The sequence below is a fragment of the Spermophilus citellus genome (genome assembly GCF_964194105.1).
Source record: "Spermophilus citellus genome assembly, chromosome: 11".
NCBI classification, from domain to species: domain Eukaryota; kingdom Metazoa; phylum Chordata; class Mammalia; order Rodentia; family Sciuridae; genus Spermophilus; species Spermophilus citellus.
Window position 1 is genome coordinate 64486626 of NC_138192.1, and position 23623 is coordinate 64510248.

A 23623-nucleotide genomic window follows, 5' to 3' on the forward strand; every position below is an offset into this window, starting at 1 on the left:
AGGGGCACACATATACTAAAAAGTATTTGTTGTTTATTTAAAATTGAAGCTTAAATGGGTATCCTATATTTTTGTGTGTAAAATTCAACAACTCTACAGAAAAAGTAGATCAGCCACTGAATTAATAAATAAAGTGTGCACAAACTATTCAAATTCAACAAATGGCTTTCAAATTTTTTTTGTTTTCTTTCTGAAGATTCAGTATTGCAGGGGCAATAAGATATTAAATTATGCTATAATTAATATTAGCCCCATTTGTAGCATATTTGGGGCTCTCAGATAGTTGAGCATGGAATTAAAATATATAATACTCCCAAACTTTATGTTAAGGAGGTTGTCAATTTAATTTGTCCTCTGGGTGTTAGTTATTGCCATATGTGGCTGTTTTAAAGGCTGTACCATGTGGATAATACTTAGTTCCAGCTAGACTCTTGCGTTGTGGTCCAAACTGGGGTGCGTTGCCTGTAAACATAGCTGTAATTTGAGTCTCACAGACACTGACACATATGTGGAGTGGCCAAATGCAACTTGTGAAAGGCTGCAGGGGTACATTAGTGACTGAACCAGGAATCCTCTCTTCCTGTGGTACCCAGAGAAAGCAAGGAGAAGAGTGATTACAGTTTTGAGCACTTGCAGTTTAGAGACTATTCACAGATGTTAGAGCCCTCACCAACAAGGGGCACTTTCCAAGATAAGAAAATGATACTCAAAAATCATGTGTTGTTTCTATTGAAGTAGAACATGGATATGTAAAAAAGTTACCACCAAGTATCCTGTGAGTATGTTAAAGAGCAACCACCCAGGAGGTAAAAGTGAAGTACATGCACAGGTTTGAGGCCTGGTGATTCGAAGAGGGCAAGTTCGAGTTTACTTGAAAGCAGACACCCTCTACGCATGGCAACTAGGTTTGTCATTTTGTAGGATGACCTTGACTTCATCTAAAGTTATTCTTGTTAATAAAAATAATTGATGTATAACTGAATACAATTTAATTTTTATGCCATTCTAAGACTATAACTATATAAATTCATTAAAAATTTGAACGTACTTACTATGTACAGCATGATGCCAATTATGTTAAAATATGTAAATACATGCAAAGAAAAAGACAGGGAAGAATTAGTCTAAAAATGTCAACAATGGTTAGCTATGTCTAAGGGGGTTAGTTTATGACTGATCTGTATTTTCTTCCTTATGCTTTTTAGTATTCTATTCCCACTGCATTTTTTTTAAACAAATGACATGTGTTAATTTTGTAACCAGAAAAAGTAACTGAAGTTTGTTTTGTTTTGGCCACATTTCTACTGGTGGGAGAGTAACTGATATAATCCTTTTGGAAGGCAACTCAGACAAACCCAGTAAAATGGAAGATGCCATTCCCCTGTGACCCAGGAACATCACTTATAAATGTGGATCTTTGACAAGAGAATATGAGTGCAAGGGTATGCACAACTGCAACATTTACAGATCTACACAGTTGGAAGTGACCCAATACCCTCAATCACAGGAAGAACCTGTTGTGGTACCTATGCTGATCAGAGCATGCACAGTAGCAATCCACGGGGGCTACTGGAGTGTCCATGGGTGAGCCTCAAACTCAGAGCATCAGCTCGTGCTAATGTACTTAACACCACAGAGCTGTACGCTTAAAAATGACTAAAATGGCAACGTTTGTGCTATAAATATTTTACCACAATAATAAAATATAATACAAAAATCATTAGAATTCATAATAATACCCCTTCTCAGGATCAGTCATTGAATCAAAGCTGGCAGTGATCGAGTCCAGATTTTTAATACTCAAAATCAAGTTGTAGAAATAATATGTAAATTAAGCTTATATAAAATTAAACTTGTAAGCCATAACTACACAATTATTTTTGGCTGTATAAATGTTTTTAATAGCAAAAAAAAAGTGAGAATGGTGAGTACCAAGTTGAGGAAGCTGGTTACCTCTGTGGAAAAAAGGGAGGCATAAATGGGCAGCTATACTGCAGGAAATTGTGATGTTTTCTTTCTTTAAAAGGCCTGAAGCAGATATGGTGGCAAAAGGTTAAGATTTGGAGAAACTTGGCAGGAGGTATTGGGTGTTGCTTATCTTACTCTGTTTTTTTTTTTTTTTGTATGCTCAAACTAGATCATCATAATAAATCTATGGCCTTTGTTGGTTCCCGTGGCCCTTTGACTGGAACTAGAGAGAGTGATTACTGGAGACTGTAGCAGTTTTACACGGTTGGCCAAAGACTTAATGCTCCTTGGCTGTGTGGCCTCTTCTTACCACTCAGAGCTTAAATAATCCATAGGGCAGAATCAATTGTCTCTCTTTTCCAAGTCAACACATGTTTAAATTGCTCTATTCATCTAAATTAACAGCAATAGTAAAGGACCCTAGGTCAAGTGTTTCCTGGCCTTGAAGGACTCTGTCATTGAAAGGAAATTCATCTGTGGGTTCATCTGTCAGGCAGCTCTGCTCCACCCTTGGGCTTTGTGCTTTTAAAGTGAAGCTTAAAGTTGGTTATTTTATTTTAAAGGCTGTTGTATTTGGGAGTTGGCATATGCTTTCCCTACAACAGCAAGGGTCCAGCTACAGTTTATCTCAGCTATAGAGTCAAATTGTCTGGATCCAAATCTTGGTTCTCACAAGTAACTTTCTTTGCTATTTTAGGTTCCTATAGCCATAAGATAGAGATTAAATGATAAAATGAGTGTCACACTCTTAATCCCCACCCAATAAGCTCTCTGCAAACATCCCCTACTATGCTATTATTATCACAGTCATTGTTGCATATCATCTCTGGTCCTCTGTCTTCACCCGTGTGAAGTGAAGGACTTAGTTCAACATGATGACACTATTAGCCTCAAAAGCAGTTTTATGGTTGCCAATTAATCTGCTGCTCCAGAATCAAAGGGAGTAACAACACTGACACACATGAATACTCTGGGTCCCCAGCAAATCTCTACCATGGTGTTTTATAGCAGAACATTGTCTCTAAAATGCCCATATTCTGTTTTTTTTTTTCAGACAAGTTATTGGTTTCCAAATCTGTAAATGCTCTATGAGGATCCTTGAGGCAGGGACTGTGTCTTATTGTCCACTATAATCACCAGTGCCTGCTTGATTATGGGAGGTACTCGTGAGATATTGGATGAATGAATGAATGAATGAATGACTATGCAGTTGGTAGCATCTTGCTGCAATGATACACTGGATATTGCAGGCATTGTGTGAATCCTGAAACACTCAGATCGTGTATTGATAAAATATCATATTTCTACATGGGTTGGCCTAAGAGGGTATCTCATGAAGGCCTTCCTTTAAATCTGTCCCTTCTTCTTACTGAGTGCATATTTTCTGGATTATAAGGATCTGTGTTCTTTAGGAGAAAAGTACCACGTGTGATTGAAGTGGTGAATACTGATGATTTTTCATGGGTGGGATTTGCTAATTAGCCTGGAAAACACTCCCAACAACTCTGAATGATAATCTGAGGATAGGAATTTCATTTCCAAATCCTCCCTTTCTGAGGGATGTTTTCACTAATGAGGAAAGTGTAGGCAGCTGGCACTTCTCAGTCTTTCCTTCCAGATACCATCAATTCAGGAGAAATCAAAATCTTTTCCATTACATTTGAATAAAAAGCAATTTCTTGCCAGGCACAGTAGCACACACCTATAATCCCAGTGAATTGGGGGGGGGGCGGAGACAGGAAGATCGCAAGTTTAATACCACCCTTATCAATCGCAAGACTGTCTCAAAATCAAACATAAAATGGGTTGTGGATATAGCTCAGTGGAAAATCACTCCTGGGTTCAATCCCAGATGATTTTATTTTCACTAAAATCATCCTTTTTTTCTCTCTTGCTACAGTGTAAAGTTCAAAGAGACAGAAGAAGGAAGCAGGGTGAAACAATAATGAGCTTATTGTTTCCTGAAAAATTGAAACTTGAGTACAGTGTATAATTTTCATGAGCCACAAAAGAACATTGGCTTGTGGCATATTGTGGCTGCTCTTCCAGCTTGTTTTTAGATCTAATAGTCTGATGATAGTGGGTAATTGCTCAGGGGTTTTCCTCTCGTGTCCCAGTAGCAAGGCTGTGGAGCTTCTCCAGCAGGTTGTCCTAAGATAGATGGCAAAGTGTTGCTTTCCTCTCTGGTGCCATCTGGGTCCAGAGTGGAAGGTGGAAGAAGGAACAGCCTCATCTATAGAGGGTTCTAGTAATGGTTAGGTGCCCTCCACCTGCTCTGTGTGCCTGGGCTTCCTCAACTTTGGTAAGTATTTATCACACAAAACCCTCAAATCACTAGTTAGAATATTTGACCCACTTTTAGAAAAGGTCAGGTGCTTTTATTGAACTTTTTATTCATTCAACAAACACCCTGTGTATCAAGAATTGCCTCGAACAGGAGGATGAGCAAGACCCACCATATTCCCATAATTAAGGTGATAATTGAGGGCTTTTTGTCTTAGGAAAAAAGAGCACTTTGATGGTGTAAAAATCTGTTTGTACCCTTGTTTTCCCATATTTTAGATACATCACTCTGTCCTAATAACCACAGAAACAAGACACTCTGCAGCCCAATTAGAAGTTGAAGTAAATTGGAAGTAACTATCTCAATGAACTTCTTGTTTATTTTCTGGGTGCTGGGTTTCCACATCACGTCATCAACACCAGGTCATATAATAATTATTGCTATTAACTTCATAAAAATCATCTTTTCCAGCCAGATGCAGACATTTTGAAAAGATATAGGGTATTGTAAAGTCTTGCAAATAACCCGAGGTAATTCATAACATGATTTGATGATGTAGTGAAGAACAGTGATTTAATTGCTTTTTATCTCACTATCTCACTAGGAAGGAAAGACTAGTCAAATTAGACAGGTGGGGTTTAGTGGCCTGATACTATCTTAATGTAAATTAACAGTAAACATTTAAAAACAACGGAGAAGATATAAACATTTTTTTAACTTGAGTAATTGAATCCTGATTCAAAATGATATTTAGCACTAGAATGTAATATACTACCTACTGCTCACTCAATTATCTATCATTATCTTTTGAACCCTGTAATTGGACAAACAGGAAACTATTCATAATAATAAGTTTGCTCAAAACCATCAGTTTGCAGGAGTCTGGGGTGCACACTGTAGTCATACTGCTGAAGATGAAACTGCTTACTGTACCCTTTCCATTGTTTGTTCCTCTGTTACAACAACATAGAGCAACACTGTGCACCTGGGCAATCCAAAGCATCTTATCAAAATTATTGAAAAAAAAACAGTCATTTTTCCTGCATTCCATGAGTGGGCAACATAAATCTTATGTGCTGCAAGACAGAGCCGCCATTGAACCTGATCATCCCCTGCCCACTGCGCAGGCACTGAGCTATGCTTAGCACAGAACTCGGTGAACAACTGGCCTTCTGGAATCTTCATTAGATCTCAACACTTAGTTGCTTTATTTATCCTATCACTGGCTTTATTTTTCATTCTTTGGTGGTTATTTTCCTTCTATCCAAACACCAGTTGGCACCGGACTCTTGCACACCTAGGGCTCCTTCTAAGAGATTTAAATTGAAAGGCAGCACAGGCCATTATTGGTCTATTTTCAGTTTTCATTATCAATAAAACAAGAGATCAGCATTTTCATGCTGTGTGCAGCCTTCAGGGAAGTGCAATGTTGCTGTCATTATCTTTAGACCAGGCTGCCGCCTGGCCCCGCTAATGCAGATGAAATGATGAGCCCATCGGAATAAAAATAAAATAATGAAACAACTAGAGTCATAGAATGAGTTGCCGACCGGGTCTGCTGCCTGGCTTCCTGAAAGTGTCCCTTTGAATTTAGTGGAGCCTGGATGGCAAAGACCACGGAACATGACAGAACATAAATTCGCCTCATAATGAGATTAGTAGGCAGGCAAAATAAATGTCCTGCTGTTACATTACAGGCAAGCTTTAATCTGGTGTTTTCCTTGGAAATGATCATTTCTTTTGCAACAGGGGAACCGTGGATACAACTAGCTTAAATCCAACAGATACTGTTTTGCCACATGGTTATTTTTCATCTTCCTCTGTCTTTTTAATAGCAGTTCGGGGGAGGCGTCTAAATGAGTTGTGAGTCTTAAAGACTATTACCAAAGTGAATTATGGGAGTCTGTGTTCATGATCATCAATCGTGTTCCCCAGACTCCCCTTCGAAGACAAATTGTACGCGGCTCCTACTCCCCCTTCTGAGCTGGAGCCTTGCTGGGGAGGAGGTGTTGTAACCCCCAGGGTCCTCTCACTTTAGCCTTAAGGATCTAAGGCAGAATAGACTCACTATTGTATTTAGGGCTATTAAAAAAAAAATCTTTACTGCAACTACTATTTAAAACCAGTGGAAACAGGTATCACATAATATAGAGCCTTAAGAAAATGCCCAGATCAGGTGAACCCACATGGTCTCTGAGCAGCTGGATTGCAAGGGACTTCCTTGGTTTGCAGCAGAAGGCAATCTCACCTGGGAGTACAATACCCTCCTCTCATTAAAAATGCAAGATAGCATCTCCTCCTGGATCCTTTCTACAGAACCTGATGCAAGTTCATGGCTGAACTGTGCTTGGTAGTGAGTACATTTAATCAAAGGCTTCTGCTAAATAATCTGAGTTTTCCCAGCCCTGTGAACTCACCAAATAAATTAAGAGGTCCTTTCAAAAGGAATAAGAGGTCAGACTCTAGATTTAGGAGTATCTGACACTTCTGCATAAATGGCACAGATAATTTGATTTCCCCACATTTTCTTTGGCCCATTCTAAAGTCTCCTTCTTCTCTGTGAAACTGCAGATTATGAGTAGATCATTTCTTAGTACCTCAATTGACATCATTTGACATATATTTTTTCTTAGGCTGGAAAGAAACCATAGAAGTCTTTTATATTTGCATATATGTTTTGCTAATCTTTTCTGTTGTTGTTTTCAATGGACCTTTATTTATTTATGTGCAGTGCTGAGAATCGAACCCATGCTTGCCTCACACATTAGGCAAGTGTTCTACTGTAAGCTACAATTCCAGCCCCTGTTTTACTGTTTACATGGTGGCTTACAAACATCATTTCACCTAATGATACAATTCCCTGTCTGTAAATGGTGGCTTCCATCTAAAGCCTTAAACTATAAATTGGAAATTTAATGGAGAAATGTCAAAGAATTTAAAGCCAATTCTCCTCCCACTTTCATTATTTTCTCTGTTAACTCTCTTCTCATCAGATGCAATAGTTGAAGAAGAGATAGACTAATTTTCCTCTTGGCAGGTGGTCCTGTGTTTACTAGTACTTTATTCCAGCTCACCTTTTTTTATTTCCATAACTTCCATGTTCTACCATGTCTGCCCTCACTCTCCACCACACCTCTGTTTTCTCATTTAAACTACAAGGTATAAATGAATCTACTTTGTCAAGTGCCCAGTACATCTGGTGTGTATTAGGATTATCTAATGGCCTTCCTGTGTGTTGAACTCAGAGATAGTTTCATGACATCATCTCCCTGAAAGAATTTCTTAGATTTGTTTGCTTACCTCATATAAATGAACTTGTTCTTGTGTTACAGCAAAGATCAATAGCATGTTGTTTTGCACCAGTTTATCAATGAGTTGTCCAATTGTTGGATATTCCTAAAAGGAACATACAGATTTTAAGTATCACCTTAATAAAAGAATATAGAAAAATATTTTACTAAGTTAGACATTTCACTGCTCACAGGTCTTATTATAATATCACTCTATGTAAACAAATACACGATTAGCATTTTTGATTAGTTGTTTCAATAATTGTTTCCTAAATCTTAGGAGTTCAATTAAATCCTAAGAGTCACTTTCTGTTAATGTAGTGTATTGTGTACAATTTGCAAGATCACTTCTTACAGCGTGTCATATTTTCAAGGTTAGAGACACATTTCTTCTCCTGATGCTACTGGTCAGCAGGTAAGAATGTTTGGGTGGGGAGGGGCAATTAGACTATGATGTATGTGTCTGAGGTGGCTCTTGTGGCTCTGAAACCCTTTCTGGAATTAGATGAGGGTGACATGAAGGTTAAGAAAGGAACAGTCTTCTGAGAATGACACACTACATTTCCCACATCTGTCTGATTCGAGATAGGTGTCTTTTTTTTTTTTTTTTTTTTTTTTACTGGTTCTTGAGTTTGGTATTACTGCCTTTTTAATGTCATCAATGAATTTATAGTATCCTACAGGATAGTTAGAAATACATTGTACTTCTTGTCCATTGACAGATTCTTTCCCAAGTGATATGAGTACGTTAAAAATAAAAGCAGTCATTAATTATCAAATTTGAAGATAAACATTACTTTTTCCAATCTGGAAAACATAAGCACATATGAATCCAAATGTGGATATTGCACAAAGAGACACTCAGATAAGGGAGTAGCTTTGCAGCTAAATAAATTAAGAATGTGCCATTTTTGAATGAAGTCAGCCAAAATGGAGGAACACTGAAAATAAGCCCTCCTGTACACTAATTGATGTGTTCTTATATATTTTCTGCACTACTGCAGTATTTTTGTCTGAAGTCATTTTTAGGTACCAATTCAAGTTGAGAGAAAAGTATAGTTTTGCCTAAAATATTCAGGTACATTTCCCAGCTGTAAATTTGGATGTGTATGGGCTTTCTTTCACATTTGAATTTTATTAGTAGAGACATAAGACTTGTTCCATTTCTTCTGCTTCTCAACTGGCCAAACCTTAAGCATACCTCACCCTAAAGCCTAAATCCCACCAGTGCTGGTCCCCCCTTATCTCTACATATTCTTGTGCCTCTCAGCTGCTGTGCATGCAGGAGCCAGGATCACAGCACGTGGCCACCATAGAATTCTGTTTTCTATGTGAATAAGATCTGTTGGTTTAATTTCCACAACTATATTGTTGGTTCAAGGCCAGGAACCACATCTTATTATTTTGTGGCCCCAGGAATCTGGCTCAGTTGTGAGTACCTAGAAAATGCTGAAAGGGCCAGGTGTGGTGGCACATACCTGTAATCCTAGCAACTCAGGAGGGTGAGGCAGGAAGATCACAATTTCAAAGCCAGCCTCAGCAACTTAGTGAGACTGTCTCAGAATAAAGGGTGGGAGTAGGGTGTTGGGGTTGTAGCTAAGTGGTTAAGCACTCCTGGGTTCAATCTCTGATACCAAAAAATAAAAATAAGAGTAAAATTAAAATTTTAAAAAATGCTCAAAGGACCCAGGGTGTGTAAATAGTCCAAGGCTTCTGCACATGTGTAGCAGCTTATTCAGCAGGAGTGAATTGAACACATGTTACACAGGAAGGTCATATTAAGCAATGGGGAGCATTTATTTATATGATCTTCCTATTTTCAAGATGTCTATTATGGGACATTTGAAAAGTTGCAAGAAAAAGGTAATGAAAATGAATTCATTTATCACAGTTTCCTGTCTGAAAATAGTTTCATTGAGGGCTGGGGATGTGGCTCAAGCGGTAGCGCGCTCGCCTGGCATGCGTGCGGCCCGGGTTCGATCCTCAGCACCACATGCAAAACAAAGATGTTGTGTCCGCCGAGAACTAAAATAAATAAATAAATAAATTCTCTCTCTCTCTCTCTCTCTCCCTCTCCTCTCTCTTTAAAAAAAAATAATGATACTAATCATTCATTAGTTTAAAAAAAATAGTTTCATTGACTAAAAGCAAAACATTGTTATTCTCATATCTATTGTAATATGGAAAGTAAAATTATGTGATACTAGAATATATATATATGTATGTATATACACACATATATATGAATACAACTGATCAAAAGTTATAGACACTCATTCATGTTGAAGTGTAGAAATTTAGGTCAAAGAATGGTACCAAGTGATTTATGAATTATTAGCTTACAGAGAATAGATTTTCCAATTGATATTAGAAAGGTGGACTTTCACTCTCTTCCCATCATGCCTTTCGTTTATACATCGTTTTAGGAAGTGGCTTGATTTTTCTGAATTGTATTTTCTCCTGTGTCCCATGGGGATAATGTGACCTACCTGGGTGGCTGCTTCATAGTTCAACTCTATTTCATACATTAGTCAATGCCCTCTGTGTTCCAGGCACTACGCTGCCAGGAAACAGATAATCAACCAGCCGTGGCCCCCCGGGGATCTATGCAGTAAAGACAGACAGATGTAAGCAAACACATCTCCTCAGAGAGATGTGTAAGAAGACATCTGTGTATAAGGGTGAAGGGAGAGACTTTTGCTCCGGGGCCTCAAGGAAGTCAAAGAGGACTCTCTGGGAGCAGTAATGATTGAGCTGGTTTTAAAGAGCAATTAAGAGTTTCCTGGAAGCCGAGGAGGAAGGGCATCCCAGGTGGAAGGAATAATGTGCACAAACAGCAGCCACATGGTCTGTTCAGGGAAGGTGATTGGATACACAGGGTTCTGTTGAGGGCAGATGAGATCATGTATTCCAAAAAAGCTTTGACCTTGTTTTACAAAGGGTTGATTTTTAAAAAAATGGCACCAGCATTTTTTAAATGCCAAAAAGATAGGCCAAATGTTAATATGCATTAACTTAGCCTTACCCGACTAGTTGTTTCCCAGGGAACCCTATATCCATCAGAAGCATGGCATGATTTAGGGACAGTCGTTCACAGCAATCCCAAGGTGCAACTGTTTGGTCCAGACCTCCCTTTCTAGGGCCATAGTTGAGAACACAAAGAAATTACTGCTTTTGCTAACGTCAGGATCTTGGAGAAGTTGGAGAGATTCTGGGATCGCCTGTTATAGCATATCCAAACTTCTCAGATGTCCCCACAACTCAGACATGCTCCAGGAAACCTCTAATTATGGTGAGGATTGAGAGGGGACAGTTTGCTAATCTCAGATCAGGAAATGTGCACTGCTTTCTTAAGCGTGAGCTATTTTGTGTTGTGTTATAGCAGTTGTTGCTTTCTTCGCCTGCTTGTGGCCCTGACAACAGCACAGAGTGTGGGTTACACACCAAGACAGTTGACATGGAGTATTCATTCTTGTTGTCCAGGTGACAGAGCCCGTCGTTGGGAATGACGATGCCTGCCAGTTTGCTGTCCATTCCAAAGTGCGAATCGGCATCACTCACAAAGACCAGAAGATGGAGGGAGTCATTCCGCCAGCCGATCTTTTCCTAGAGTGATAAAGAAATATTCAGGTTGTGTTAGATCGAGGCAGGCACCTATTGAATGTGGATCAGTTCTGCTCGGACACATTTGGATTATTAAAAAAAATATATTGTTGGTCTATCTAATTTATCCACTTTCATCTATTGTGAATTGATAATATAGGAAATACATAAAATTCTGTGGCATTTGCTTTTTCCTGGACAACATTTTCAGATGATTTATGCTTCAGAAAAAAATACCTCCGTGATGATTAGGATTCAGTTGATCTTGATGTTTACATACTTAATTATTTTTGCTGTCCAACTTTCAATGAGCCAGAAAAATGAGAGGAGGCAGTAGGGGAGGTCATAGATAATTCCAAATCCAAGTTCAAGCAAAGTGAGTCAAAATGCAATAAAAAATGGTGCAAAGTAAGCCTGTTGTATTCAAATGTCATGCAACACTTAGGTATATATATCTCTTTCTAATGATGTCATCTAAAGATTATAGAACTAATAATACAAATAGAAGAATTGCTCATCGAAGGTGGGCTCAAGGTCCTGCTGTTTCGGTTGTCCACATGGAGTCTGTATCTTAGCAGAGCTTTCACCTTTAAAGCGTATCAGGCTAGGAACTAGTTAGGCAAAAAAAAAAAAAAAAAAAAAAAAAAAAAAAAAAAAAAAACTCATCCTACCTGTTCCAGCCTATTCCTGCTTATCCTTTTCCTCTTCCTCTAATTCCTTGGCCCTCCTACCTTCTAGAAGCTTCAGGCCTGCCCATTTCTGCTATTTCCCATGAAGGGCTGTTGTCTCAAGACAGACACCCACTCTCATGAATATGTGTCAGTCAATTAGAGAGGAGCAAGGATCCTAGCATGTCCTAGAGACAGAATGGCTTCTAAGGCTTATTCTGTTTTCAAGAACAATAGATAGCTGATCTTAAGTATAAGTATATACTGATTCAGGGCATTTTTACTTTTTTCATTAATGTTCTGCTTTTGACTGTTTTTTTTTTTTTTTAACCATAGTTAATCCAAAACTAAATTCACCTGACCTAGGTCTTTAAAATACACTATATTTTTAAAACAAGACTATTGTTCCAACCAAAATTTCCTCAAAGCTACTATCATTTTCTTTGATTATTCAAATATTAGGTGTATAAAACAGTCCCCATTTAAACATGATTGAATTTAAAATTTTACAGAAATTCTGTATCTTCAGCATCAACTGTAGAAATATGGTGAATAAAGGAAAAAAAAAAGTATATAAATTTTCCAAAGTTGATTTGTTAATAAGAGATGAAATTCATGTTAACGGAATGAAATGTGATCTCCTTGGCACACACAGCATACCTTACACACAGCTGCTTGCATAATTGCATCAAATCCACCTTCGGGTGTGTCGATATTAGCAGAAATTTTCTGATTCTTCACAATTTCATTGAATCTTTCAGCGTCATTTGTCAGTGGCAAAATGTGCTTGAATCCAAATGTAGGTAGGCAGAAGTAGGGTATACTACTGCAAAAGTAACGTGCAAAAATATTTTTGAAATATGATGCAACACACAGCTAATGGCTCTGAGATCCTAACAATAGTTCTTCAAATAAAGATTAGTTTTTCTACCAGGCCTAACTCTATAATCTGGCTGTGAATCTCAGGATTAAAGTCATTGTCATCATCTCTGCCCATCCCTTCCATGTTGACTATATTAGCTAATATTATTAGCCAATGCTTATTTAGAGATATGAGTTTGAGTCATTCACTGACTCAAACTCATATGACAGATAATCAAGTGATCAAACTCCCCATTCCAGTGTGTGTAATCGCTATTTTCTATTACCTCCCAACTAAAATCCACCATGAAGTTTACCTGATGACAATTTCTTTGTACTCTGATATCTCAAGCTGTCATCAAGTAGGAGTCATCTCATAGCAAGACAAGACAGGAACTTGTCTTCTTCCTCTGCTCTCTCTAATATTCCCAGCTCTGCCTACCAAGGGCTCAGAAATCATACTAGGTGGTGGGACTGCAAATTGGTGCAACCTCTCTGGAAAGCAGTATGGAGATTCCTCAGAAAACTTGGAATGGAACCACCATTTGAGCCAGTTATCCAACTCCTTGGTATATATCAAAGGACTTAAAATCAGCATACGATCGTGACATGGCCACATTAATGTTTATAGCAGTTTAATTCACAATAACTAAACTATGGAACCAAACTAGGTGCCCTTCAACAGATGAATGGATAAAGAAAATGTGGTGTATATATACATGATGGAATATTACTTGGCCATAAAGAAAAATGAAATTTATTTGCCGGTAAATGGATGGAACTGGATACTATCATGCTAAGTGAAATAAGTCAATCCCCCAAAACCATAGGCCAAATGTTCTTTCTGATATGTGGATGCTAACACACAATAAGTGGGGGGATGGTGGTAAAGAACATAAGTACTTTGGATTAGACAAGGGGGAATAAAGGGAAAGGCAGGGGAATGGGAATAGTAAAGATAGTAGAATGAATCAGACATAACTTTCTTAGGTTCACTTATAAATATGTGACCAGTGTAACTGCACATCATGTACAACCACAAGAATGGGAAGTTATACTCCATGTATGTGTAATATGTCAAAATACATTCTGCTGTCATGTATAACTAAAAAGAACAAATAAAGTGTTTTTTTAAAGATATTATTGAAGGTTGAAAAAAAAAACATAGCAGGGCCTAACTTCTAGAGTCCAACTCTACCATGCTTGAATACATTGTTGGGGACCAGCCTGGGAATAAAACCCCCACTTATATCATGGTAGGATGAAATCTGCTCCTAATAGTAGAACATAAAGAGATGATCATGAGTTCAGCTACATCTTATCCTAAAAGTCAGTTACTAGCTGTGCCCGAAACCTTGAGCAAGTTACTTAACCCTTCTGAGCTTTGAGCTTTCCTCTATAAAAACAGGATAATGGTATTGAGCAGAGGTTCTCAAAGTGAGGTTCCTGGTACAGCAGCATGAGCATCACATGGAAAATGTTAGAAATGTAAAATCTGGAGCACTAGTTCAGACCTCCTGCCTTAGAAATGCCAGGAATGTGCTCAGCAACACATACTGTACCAAGCCTTTCCGACACATGCTAAAGTTTGACAACCATTGGCACAGAAGCACAGAGACAGAAAGGAGTAGCCTCCAATAAGGGTGTGGTACGCTGCCTGGGAGCCCTGGTTGATTCCTGTGGAGCACACGCAGGGCCTGGGCTTGAGCTTACAGGTGCGGCAGGCTTTCTTGTCAGCACTTAGAGAGCAGGTGCATCTTTCAGGGTCAGACTCCTGTTACCAAGTTCATCTGCCCACACATCCTCATCATTTGTGAATTTTCACCTACTTACTAAAATTTATCTTTAGTAAATCAATACATAATTTTCTTCATCATTTGTAGATATACACAGAGAAGAAAAAAAAAAGTGAGTTTCCCGATGTGCACATTACCTGCTGAGGTCAAACAAGATGATGTTTTGCTTTCTTGCGTCATCTCTCACAGTGTAAATAACGTGTGTCTTTTTATGGTCTATTTAGTGCCAGGGCTTTGTGTGTATGTGCATATATTCATTTTATTGATAATTTCTTTGTTTAAAATGGTCCCCAAGTCTGGAATGAAGGGCTTACTGTCTAGTGTTCCTGAGTGCTAAAAGGCTGTGATGTGCCTCATGTAGGAAATATGAACTTCGTTCAAGTATTAGTTTTTAGTATTATTGTCTGAGCAGTCAATAGTAATGAATCAATATTATCTATTAAGCAAGATGTTTTTAAATATAAACCCACACAAAACAAGGTTATATATTGGTCAGTTGATTAAACTTATAACTAGAGGCTCACAGGATCCTAACCTATTTTTTCCTTTGGAGCAATGTTCAGTATTAGAATAACTCAGTGCCTGAGGCAAGTTTATAGAATGACTACCATAAGTGATGAGAATCGAATGTGCATTCAAATCAGAATGGCTGTGGATTCTTTTATACTGAGTAGTAAAGCTCTCATGGGGACCACCAAGTTGGTGTCCATGAGGGAAGTGATTTTCTTCCAGTCAGTAGACTTTCAAGGAAAGAGGTCAGAATCCATTGTTTCCTGACGTTTCAGAACACTGAATGGCACAGCCTGAGCTGTCCTAAGATGGCCATCTCAAGAAGAGATGCTCTTGACTACATCTGGTCCCTCCCTCATCTGTGGTCAACCTCCTCACCTAACAAATGTTTCATAAGTCCTTTTAGTCAATGGGGCTGGAAACTCTGGAAGTGACTTGACTGAGGTTCTTGGATGCCCATGTCTTCTGTGACCCTTCTTTTTCTGTCTTCCCCCAACCCACCAGGACCATCTATTATTTCAGCGCTACCAACAAAAAGGTGGTCTGGTGGTTCAGGAGCCAGTCTGCTTTTTCCAGGCCACTTTTCATATTTCTTTCTGATTCATTACATTTCACCTTAACTCCCAGAAGTTAATCTTATTCCCTTTTTAAAAAATATCATGTATCAGGTTTCTGAAATTCTGAAGTCTTGCCCACTGATAGTATCTACCTAGAAGGGTTATTGTGAGGCTTGAAGAAACAAAATATGCAGAGAACACTGCACAATGAGCTTTTTGGGGTTGGGGCTTCACAAACATTAGTGTTTTTCTTACATCAATCACATAGAGATTAGCACAGACCTCAGGACAATAATGAATGGATTTGGCTAATGATATCTCTAGAATAGTGCTTTTTCCTGATTAAAAATACATGCATTTTTTGTTCATTGAAAAAAAAATGAGGTTTTATATGAAAGTGTTAAGAAGAAATTTTAAAAAGTTGCAATGCCTATGAGATATATCAAAGTTCAATCATTCCTCTTGCAGAGAATTTATTTTGAAATCTTTTTTTAATTAGATAATATGGTGATCCCTTTTCATATATTTTTGCAAACTAGTCTGTATCTTTGCTTAGAATAAATTTTTTGATAGGGAATTGCTGGGTTATCTTTTGGCCCTTATTTGCAAACTCTTTTCTGATAAGTTTGTATCAGCTGTCATTTCTGATAATTGTATGTGAGGCTGTACCATTCAACAAAACAAAATAGCCGATTAGCTAAAGTGAAATCTGAATTTTATTTTTAACTTTCATTTTATTAGTAATGAGACTGATCCACTTGTCTATATTTATTGACATTTTGTATTTATTCTTTTACCAATTTGATGGTTTATACCCTTTGTTTATTTTCTTATTGGTATATTTTTTATTTTCCAATTTAATTTGAAGAACTCTCTGAAAAATATTAACCTTTTGTCTTTGATGTTTTTGATACATACCTTAAAACTTTTTATTAAAGTCAAATTTTTCCCCACCCACCCTCAAATATGAGACGTATTTTAAAGTGTGATATGAGGAAGAGCTCTAAATTTTTTTCCAGTTGGTTAATGATGATAATTCAGCATGTGTCGGTCGTAATTACTCCCGTATTGATTAGAGTAGCTCTGAGGTGATAGAAAATTCATTAAAATTAGAATAAAAGACTGAACAGTTCTATCCTGGGGCAAGTTAATTAACATTGCTGGGCCTCAGTGCCCTTATCCATAAAATGGGTATGATAACATCTACTTCATGAAGTTGCTATGATGTTTATTTCAGATAAAAAGCATGTAGCTGTACTTGTCATTCCATTGTCCCTGGGACCTAACTGTTCTTGGAAATTTTTTGTTTAATCTTTCACTTGGGGCTGTTGATTCACCCTGTACCAAAAGATGTTGGAGCATCTCCTAGAACCAAAGAACTGGCAGTCCTACCTTCCTGCGAGAAATTTGCATCTTTGTTGGTTAAAATTATGTCCCAAGCAGATAATTCTAATTATCAGAAGTCCATGCTTTTGAAAAGTGAATGAAATCTTAATGTAACTCACTGAGCAGATTCATGTGATGGAAGAGCATGTGGCAAAAGCAAAGCAGAGCATTAGAGGGGGGTTGCCCTTGGAATTGGAACTGAAACCCTTATTTGGACTAGAATAACTCTAATGAATGCTCACATTTGGATGTTGCTTTCTGAGTATAGCAAGTATAGAGAGTAGGAATCTCTTACCAATGGAGGATTTTGAGTTCCTAGACAACAACGAATTTACATTTAAAATGTAGGATAATTGAGAAACACAATATAAAGAAGTACTACTTACATATTTTGTTAAATTTAAAATAAATATTGATAAAATATATCAAAGTGCATAAGTGCATTCTACTGTCATGTATAACTAATTAAAACAAATTTAAAAATTAAATAAGTAAATATTTTTTAAAAAAGACTATAATGATATATACTAAAAGATTAACATCATCTTTTTCTTAAGGTTAGAACTTATTTTGATTTTCTTCTTTTTGTGTCACATGAACTTATTAACTTTGCAATAAGAAACTGTACATTCTATACTCAAATATGCTTTTGTGTATATATATATATATATATATATATATATATGAAATCCATTTAAGCATTCCATGGCTCTGTCTCCTCTTTTGTAAAACTACAATGAATTATTCACCATTGAAGCCAAATTTGAGATTAAAAAATCATAACATAGTGTATGCGGATTGATGTTAAGAAGAAATTCTTCAAAATGTTTGATGGAGGGAAAAATTTAATTTTTGTGCTACTAAGTATTTTAAAATATACATTATGACTCACTTATAAATATGAAATGAAGAAAACTTTTCTTTTATTCTGTATCTTAGACAACAGCAAAGAGAACTCTTTCAAAACTGTAAGCTGCTTTAGCCTTCTTACAGGGTAAAATGAATTTTTAGTGCTTCAGCCTTCTTACGATAAAATGAATTTTTAGTGACTCTCCTTCCAATAAAAATAAAAAATACTCCAAAAGCCATTAGAAATTAGATTTAAAAGGTAGCATTTTGTCGAGTGTGATGATGCACACCTGTAATCCCAGCAGCTGGGGAGGCTGAGGCAGGAGAATGGCGAGTTCAAAGCCAGCCTCAGCAAAAGTGAAGTGCTAAGCAACTCAGTGAGACCCTATCTCTAAATAAAATACAAAATAGGGCTGGAGATGTGGTTCAAAGGTCGAGTGTCTGTGAGTTCAATCCCTAGTAGCATTTTTTTTCTTTCTTTACAGTGTTGGGGATTGAACCCCAGGCTTCACACATGCTTGACAAGTGCTCTACCACTGAGCTACATAACCAATCCTAAAAGGGTTTGTGAAGAATGGTGCATAGATTCTGGGGTTCCTGAGACATTCCAGAGGGCTTTTAGGGTCACACTGTTTTCACAGTGTGCAAATATGTCATTTGCCTTTTTTATTGTGCTGACAGGAGCTCTGATGATGGGAAAGCGTAGTCAACTGCTGGTGCCTCAACCCATGTCCAAACAGTGGCATCAACTTTACTAGTAGTTCTAATATATATATATATATTACCAGCAAGCACTCATGATAATAATAAAAGCTATACTAGTTTCACTTGACTGTCCTTGCAAAATCACAAGAATCTATAAAAATCAGACTAGAATAAATGGGAAAATTTATTAAGGTTACAAAAGTTAATGTGAAAAATCAATTGTATTTCTATAAATCACCAGCACACAATTGAAAAAATAACTTAAAAAAATACTCCTGGGGACTGGGTACCATGGTGCATGCCTAAAATCCAAGCTACTTGGGAGGTTGAGGCAGGAGGATTGCAAGTTCAAGGCTGACCTCCACAGTTTAGCAAGAACCTGTCTCAAAGTAAAATTTTAAAAAAGGGCTGAGTATGTAGCTCAGTCGTAGAGTTCCCCTGGGTTCAATCTTTACCATTGCAAAAACCAAACAAATAAAACCCTAGGAATAGATAAAGCAACAACAATAAAAAAAATCTCTACCCTGAAATTAACAAAGTAAAGATATGTCATATGAAGTGACTGGTAGATTCAATATGTTTACCATGTCCAACCTCTTCAAATTGATCTATGGTTTTAATACATTTTCAGTCAAAATCTCAGCATATTTTTTGAAGAATTGATTCTAAAATTTATATGGAAATGAAAAGGATCTAGGATAGCCAAAAATAAGAGAATGAAGTTGGAGGACTTACAATTCAGATTTTAAAGACTTCATAAGGCAAGAGAGTGAGGCGTTAATGTTACATGGGTATAATCAATGGAGCAATGAAAGAGAATATGTCTGGAATTAGATGCACACATATATAGTCAACTGCTTTTAAACAAAGACAACAAGAATAATTTGATGTGGAAAGGCAAATTTTGGATCAACTGGATATCTGTTTGGAAACAAAAGATGAACTTAGAACTTTTATTCTCATTCCCAATGCAAAAACTCATTTGTAATCATAAATTTCCTAAATGTAAGTACTTTAACCATAAATCTAGGGAAAAGAGAAAAGAAGTCTTTGCAACCTTAGAGTAGGCAAAAATCTCTTGGGACAAAATATATACCAATCACAAAATTAAAAGTTGATAAATTGGACTTCATCAAAATTAAATACTTTTGTTTGACTAAAACCATTGTTGGACAAGTAAATACACAAGCCACAACTGGGAGAAAATATTTGCAAAGCATATGTTTGACAAAGAACCTGCATCCAGAATATATAAAGAATGCTTACAACACAATTTTAAGAAGACAATCTAATTTTTAAAAACGGGCAAACGATATGAAGAGATGCTTCACACAATACAAAATGAGACTGCAAAATGAAAAGGTATTCAACATCATTTGTCACAAAGGAAACTCCAATTAAAGCTACAGTGAGATACCACCACATGCCTATTAAAATGGCTAAAATTAAAACGACTAATTCTTTTCCTGAGACTAAAACATTTAGTGAATGTAAAAGTGAGCATTTGTGCTAACACTAAGGGTTAGCATGGATGTGGATTATCTGGGGCCCTCTCACATTGCTTATGGAAATGAAAAGGAGTATATCTACTTCAGAAAGCTCTTTGGTAGTTTCTTTAAAAATTAAGAGTACATTTAAACAATTCAGCAATTCCAGTCTAGGTATCCATCTAAGAGAAATAAAAACAGACATCCATGCACAGATGTATATGCAAATGATCGTAGCAGCATTTTTCATGACAGCCAAGAAATAACACAACTCAAATGTCCATCAATGGAAGAAGGAATAGATAAAATGTAGCAAATCCATTAATGGACTACCTATTAAAACAAAAAGGAACAAATTTCCAGTATACACAAGATCATTATTAAATCTCAAAACATTACACTGAGCAAAAGAAGCAAGATACAAAGGTGTATACTATTTTATTTTAGCTGTATGAAATACAAGAATAGACAAAACCAATCTAAATTATAGAAATCACAATGTAAGCACCTCTGAGGAAGTAGAAATGACTGGAAGGAGGCATGAGGAGACTTTCTGAGGTGATGAATATACCTATATCATGTTTTGGGTGTTGATTATACTGGTATATTCAATTATTAAGAGTCTTCAAACAGTATTTTCGATGTGCGTATTTCAAGTGCATGTCAATTATACTTTAAGAGGGTCAGATAGTGCCCTTAACTAATCTGCCCCACTTTTCTTCCTTTCTTTCTGCCTGGAGTGAAGAAATTATGCTTAATACCCTAGCAGCCTCTTGAAGACAAAATCCAAGTGCTAAAGATGGTGGAGCAAAAAAACACAGAAGTTGTGGATTTCTGGTGTTTGTGGAACTGTCACCCAAGCCCTGACTTCACTTTGTGTAAAAGAGAGAAAAAAACTCTCTCCTTTTAAAGCCACAGTTTCTGATACTCTTAACCAAACACAATTCCTAAGAGTTATAATCAGTGGTAAATTACTTACACAGTTAAATAATTTTTTACCTATGTTAGATTATAGTTGAGAAGTGCACTGATGTGTTTTTAAATATGAGAAGCTGTTTGTCTTTTATAGGGATTGCTTGCTCTGGTGTATAAGAATATTAAAAATTAACATTTTAAAAATGATTTCATATATACTAAATGCATAGTAGTAAAGGGCTTGGTTTTGGATCAAACCAGATCTTGGTATACTTATTAGTCATGTGCCCTTGGGCAAATTATTAACCACGAAGAGCCTCTGTTACTTCCTCTGAATACAGGGCTAATGAAACCTGCCTTAACCTGCTGTCATTATCGAGATTGAATAAGGTCATGTATGTAAAGCCTTCAGTGCAGGGTCTGGCCCAGAGCAGATGGTGGCTCTTTCTCAATAGAAGGGTATAATTTGATTTTGAACATGTCATTGGCTGCACAGGTAAGCCATCACAAAGCTATTTGTCCTTGGCCATCCTGCATAAGACATGGTTTTAATAGCTGATTATAACACTTTATAATGGAGTCACTGACTCATTTCCTGTGAATTTAGTAGCAGTGATGGCTGCAAAGGCCTTCTCCAAACAATGAGAGAAACCCACATTTCCCAAAGAACGTCAGAAGAAGCCGCAAAAATTATTATTTTGACAGAAGTCATTGCAGTAGAAAAAGACTCAAAACGAATAGAGGTTACTGTCAGACAGCTTCAGTGGTGGTCATTGGGGATTGAAGGTCTCCCAAGGGCAGGGAGGGGGATAAAATCCAATGGAATGTACAGCCCCCTTTGTCCACAGAACACAAAACCTCCCTGGCCACGCCCCCTGACCACGCCCCCCATCGCTGGAGGCAGATGCTTTGCAGAGGCTGGAAGGCTAGAACCGTGCATTTAAGATTCTCCGAGGATGCGAGCAACTTGGGCATCTGAGAGAACTGTGAGATCAGACAGCCAGATAGAAATGCCAGGGAGTTAGCAAGTTCCTGGCAAGTGCGGCTCAGGGAGGGCAGCGGGGTATCGCTGTGGAAATCAGTGCACAGAGATGCCAGAGAATCACTTACCTGCAAGGGTTGGCAATTTCCTCTGGCGTTGTTTTCATAAAAGGGGAGACGGGTTTTTCCACAAAAGAGCCGAAGCCCAGTCTAAAGTTGCTGGTTAATTTAGACATCTCCTTGGAAAGCAGGGAGCCCAGCTCTTTGATTGTGTTGAGGTCATCGTCCATGGAGGCGGAGAGATCCATGAGGTAATACAGGTCCACAGGGTAATCCTCGGTCTGGCGGACTTGCACTTGCAATGTCTGTTCACCACCTGCAGAGCCCCACAGGGAAAGCAAATTCATAAAACACAGGAAGGTTTATTTGCAACTGGCCAATCTCCCCGCCAGCTAGCTATTTCTTTCCATTAAGAACTTACTGAAGATACATACCATGTGATGTACTAAGTGGTAGAGTTTATAAATTAGTAAGCCCACAAACATCTTTCAGCACTGAGTTTATAAGTACTAAAGAAATATAAGTTAGGATATTTTATATCTCCTGGGAAGAATTAGCATCCATTTAGATGAAAGATAAGCTGAACTTTTTTTGTGTGTGGTTTTAGAACAGGTGAACAAAATAAAGGGGAGTTTCAATCTACATTTCAACTCTTGAAGAAATTTGAGGCAAATCTAAGCAACATTTGAGTAATTCAAATGGTTACTATTAGAAAAGACTTCTTCAGTAACACATTTGGAGTAGAAGTGGCCAATGTGAACAAAGAAAAATGTGAGCCCCGAAACTTCATATTTCCTTAAAAATGGGCAATTGGAGGCAGAATAATCAATAATCTGTGACATGTAGCATCCATATTAAAGCAATAGCAATATTACACACATAGCATTATGTTTATTTACATGAACAAACACTTCTGTGTTTTTCTTTCTTCTGAAAGACCCTTCCCCTTCTGTTAAAAAATCATAACTTACCTGGTCTCAATTTAAGAATCAAGTTTTGAGGTGCAATCTGAACAATGTCAGAACTATTTTTCTGTCTGCCTACACTGAGAGGCTTATTTTTAAGGATTTCTATTTGGGAGACAGGGTTTTCGATGAAGGTTAATTGACATCCTTTGGCTAAAAGATTTGCTGGGGTATCACATCTTTCACCAACTCCAGATGGATGGGTAAAATTCTAAAAAAGAAAAAAGTAGAGAAAAAAAGAAGACAAATCTGCATTTCTTTATAAGATGGCAGTAATTAAAATTTTTTACATACTTTCCTAGTTAAGCATCTTGCCATCTTAAATACATCATATCCCTGTATGACTGACATTGATTGTAGGTCTAAAGCTAAGTTATAGTTGAATAGCCAGAGTGTTCTGCCAGCAAAGTTATGAGTAAAGCTGGAGTCTCCTTTTAATTATATTCATTTGAATTCATTAGCAGTTTTTTTTTAAAAAAGCTCATTTATCTAAATATTCTCCTTTGCCATGACCAGATTCTTGAAATAGTTGAGTTCATCGAGTTGACATTTTTCAGTCTATTGTTTTTTTTGGAATGACCTGTTGGTTCTTGGAATCCTAGGCCTGTCTAAGCTTTACCGTGCATCTATTACCAAATACGGTAGCAAACAGAGATTTTTCTATGTATTTCTAAAGGACAAGGATTATGACATCCCACTGTCTGATACTTTACTAGTTTTAATCATTGGTGTGTTGCC

At 37.3% G+C, this 23623-nt stretch overlaps 1 protein-coding gene across 3 annotated transcripts in view; it reads right to left on the bottom strand.

Moving 5' to 3' along the window:
- Nucleotides 1–23623, bottom strand: part of ITGB6 (integrin subunit beta 6) — a 125023-nt gene that overhangs the window by 42222 nt on the left and 59178 nt on the right. For all 3 annotated transcript variants that reach the window (XM_081261905.1, XM_081261904.1, XM_081261906.1), the window contains 5 exons: nt 22892–23096; nt 21990–22236; nt 12474–12639; nt 10987–11148; nt 7553–7648 (listed from right to left, as the gene is read on the bottom strand). In XM_081261905.1, the coding sequence (XP_081118031.1) occupies nt 7553–7648; nt 10987–11148; nt 12474–12639; nt 21990–22236; nt 22892–23096 (876 nt within the window). The remainder of the gene's footprint in view (nt 1–7552; nt 7649–10986; nt 11149–12473; nt 12640–21989; nt 22237–22891; nt 23097–23623) is intronic.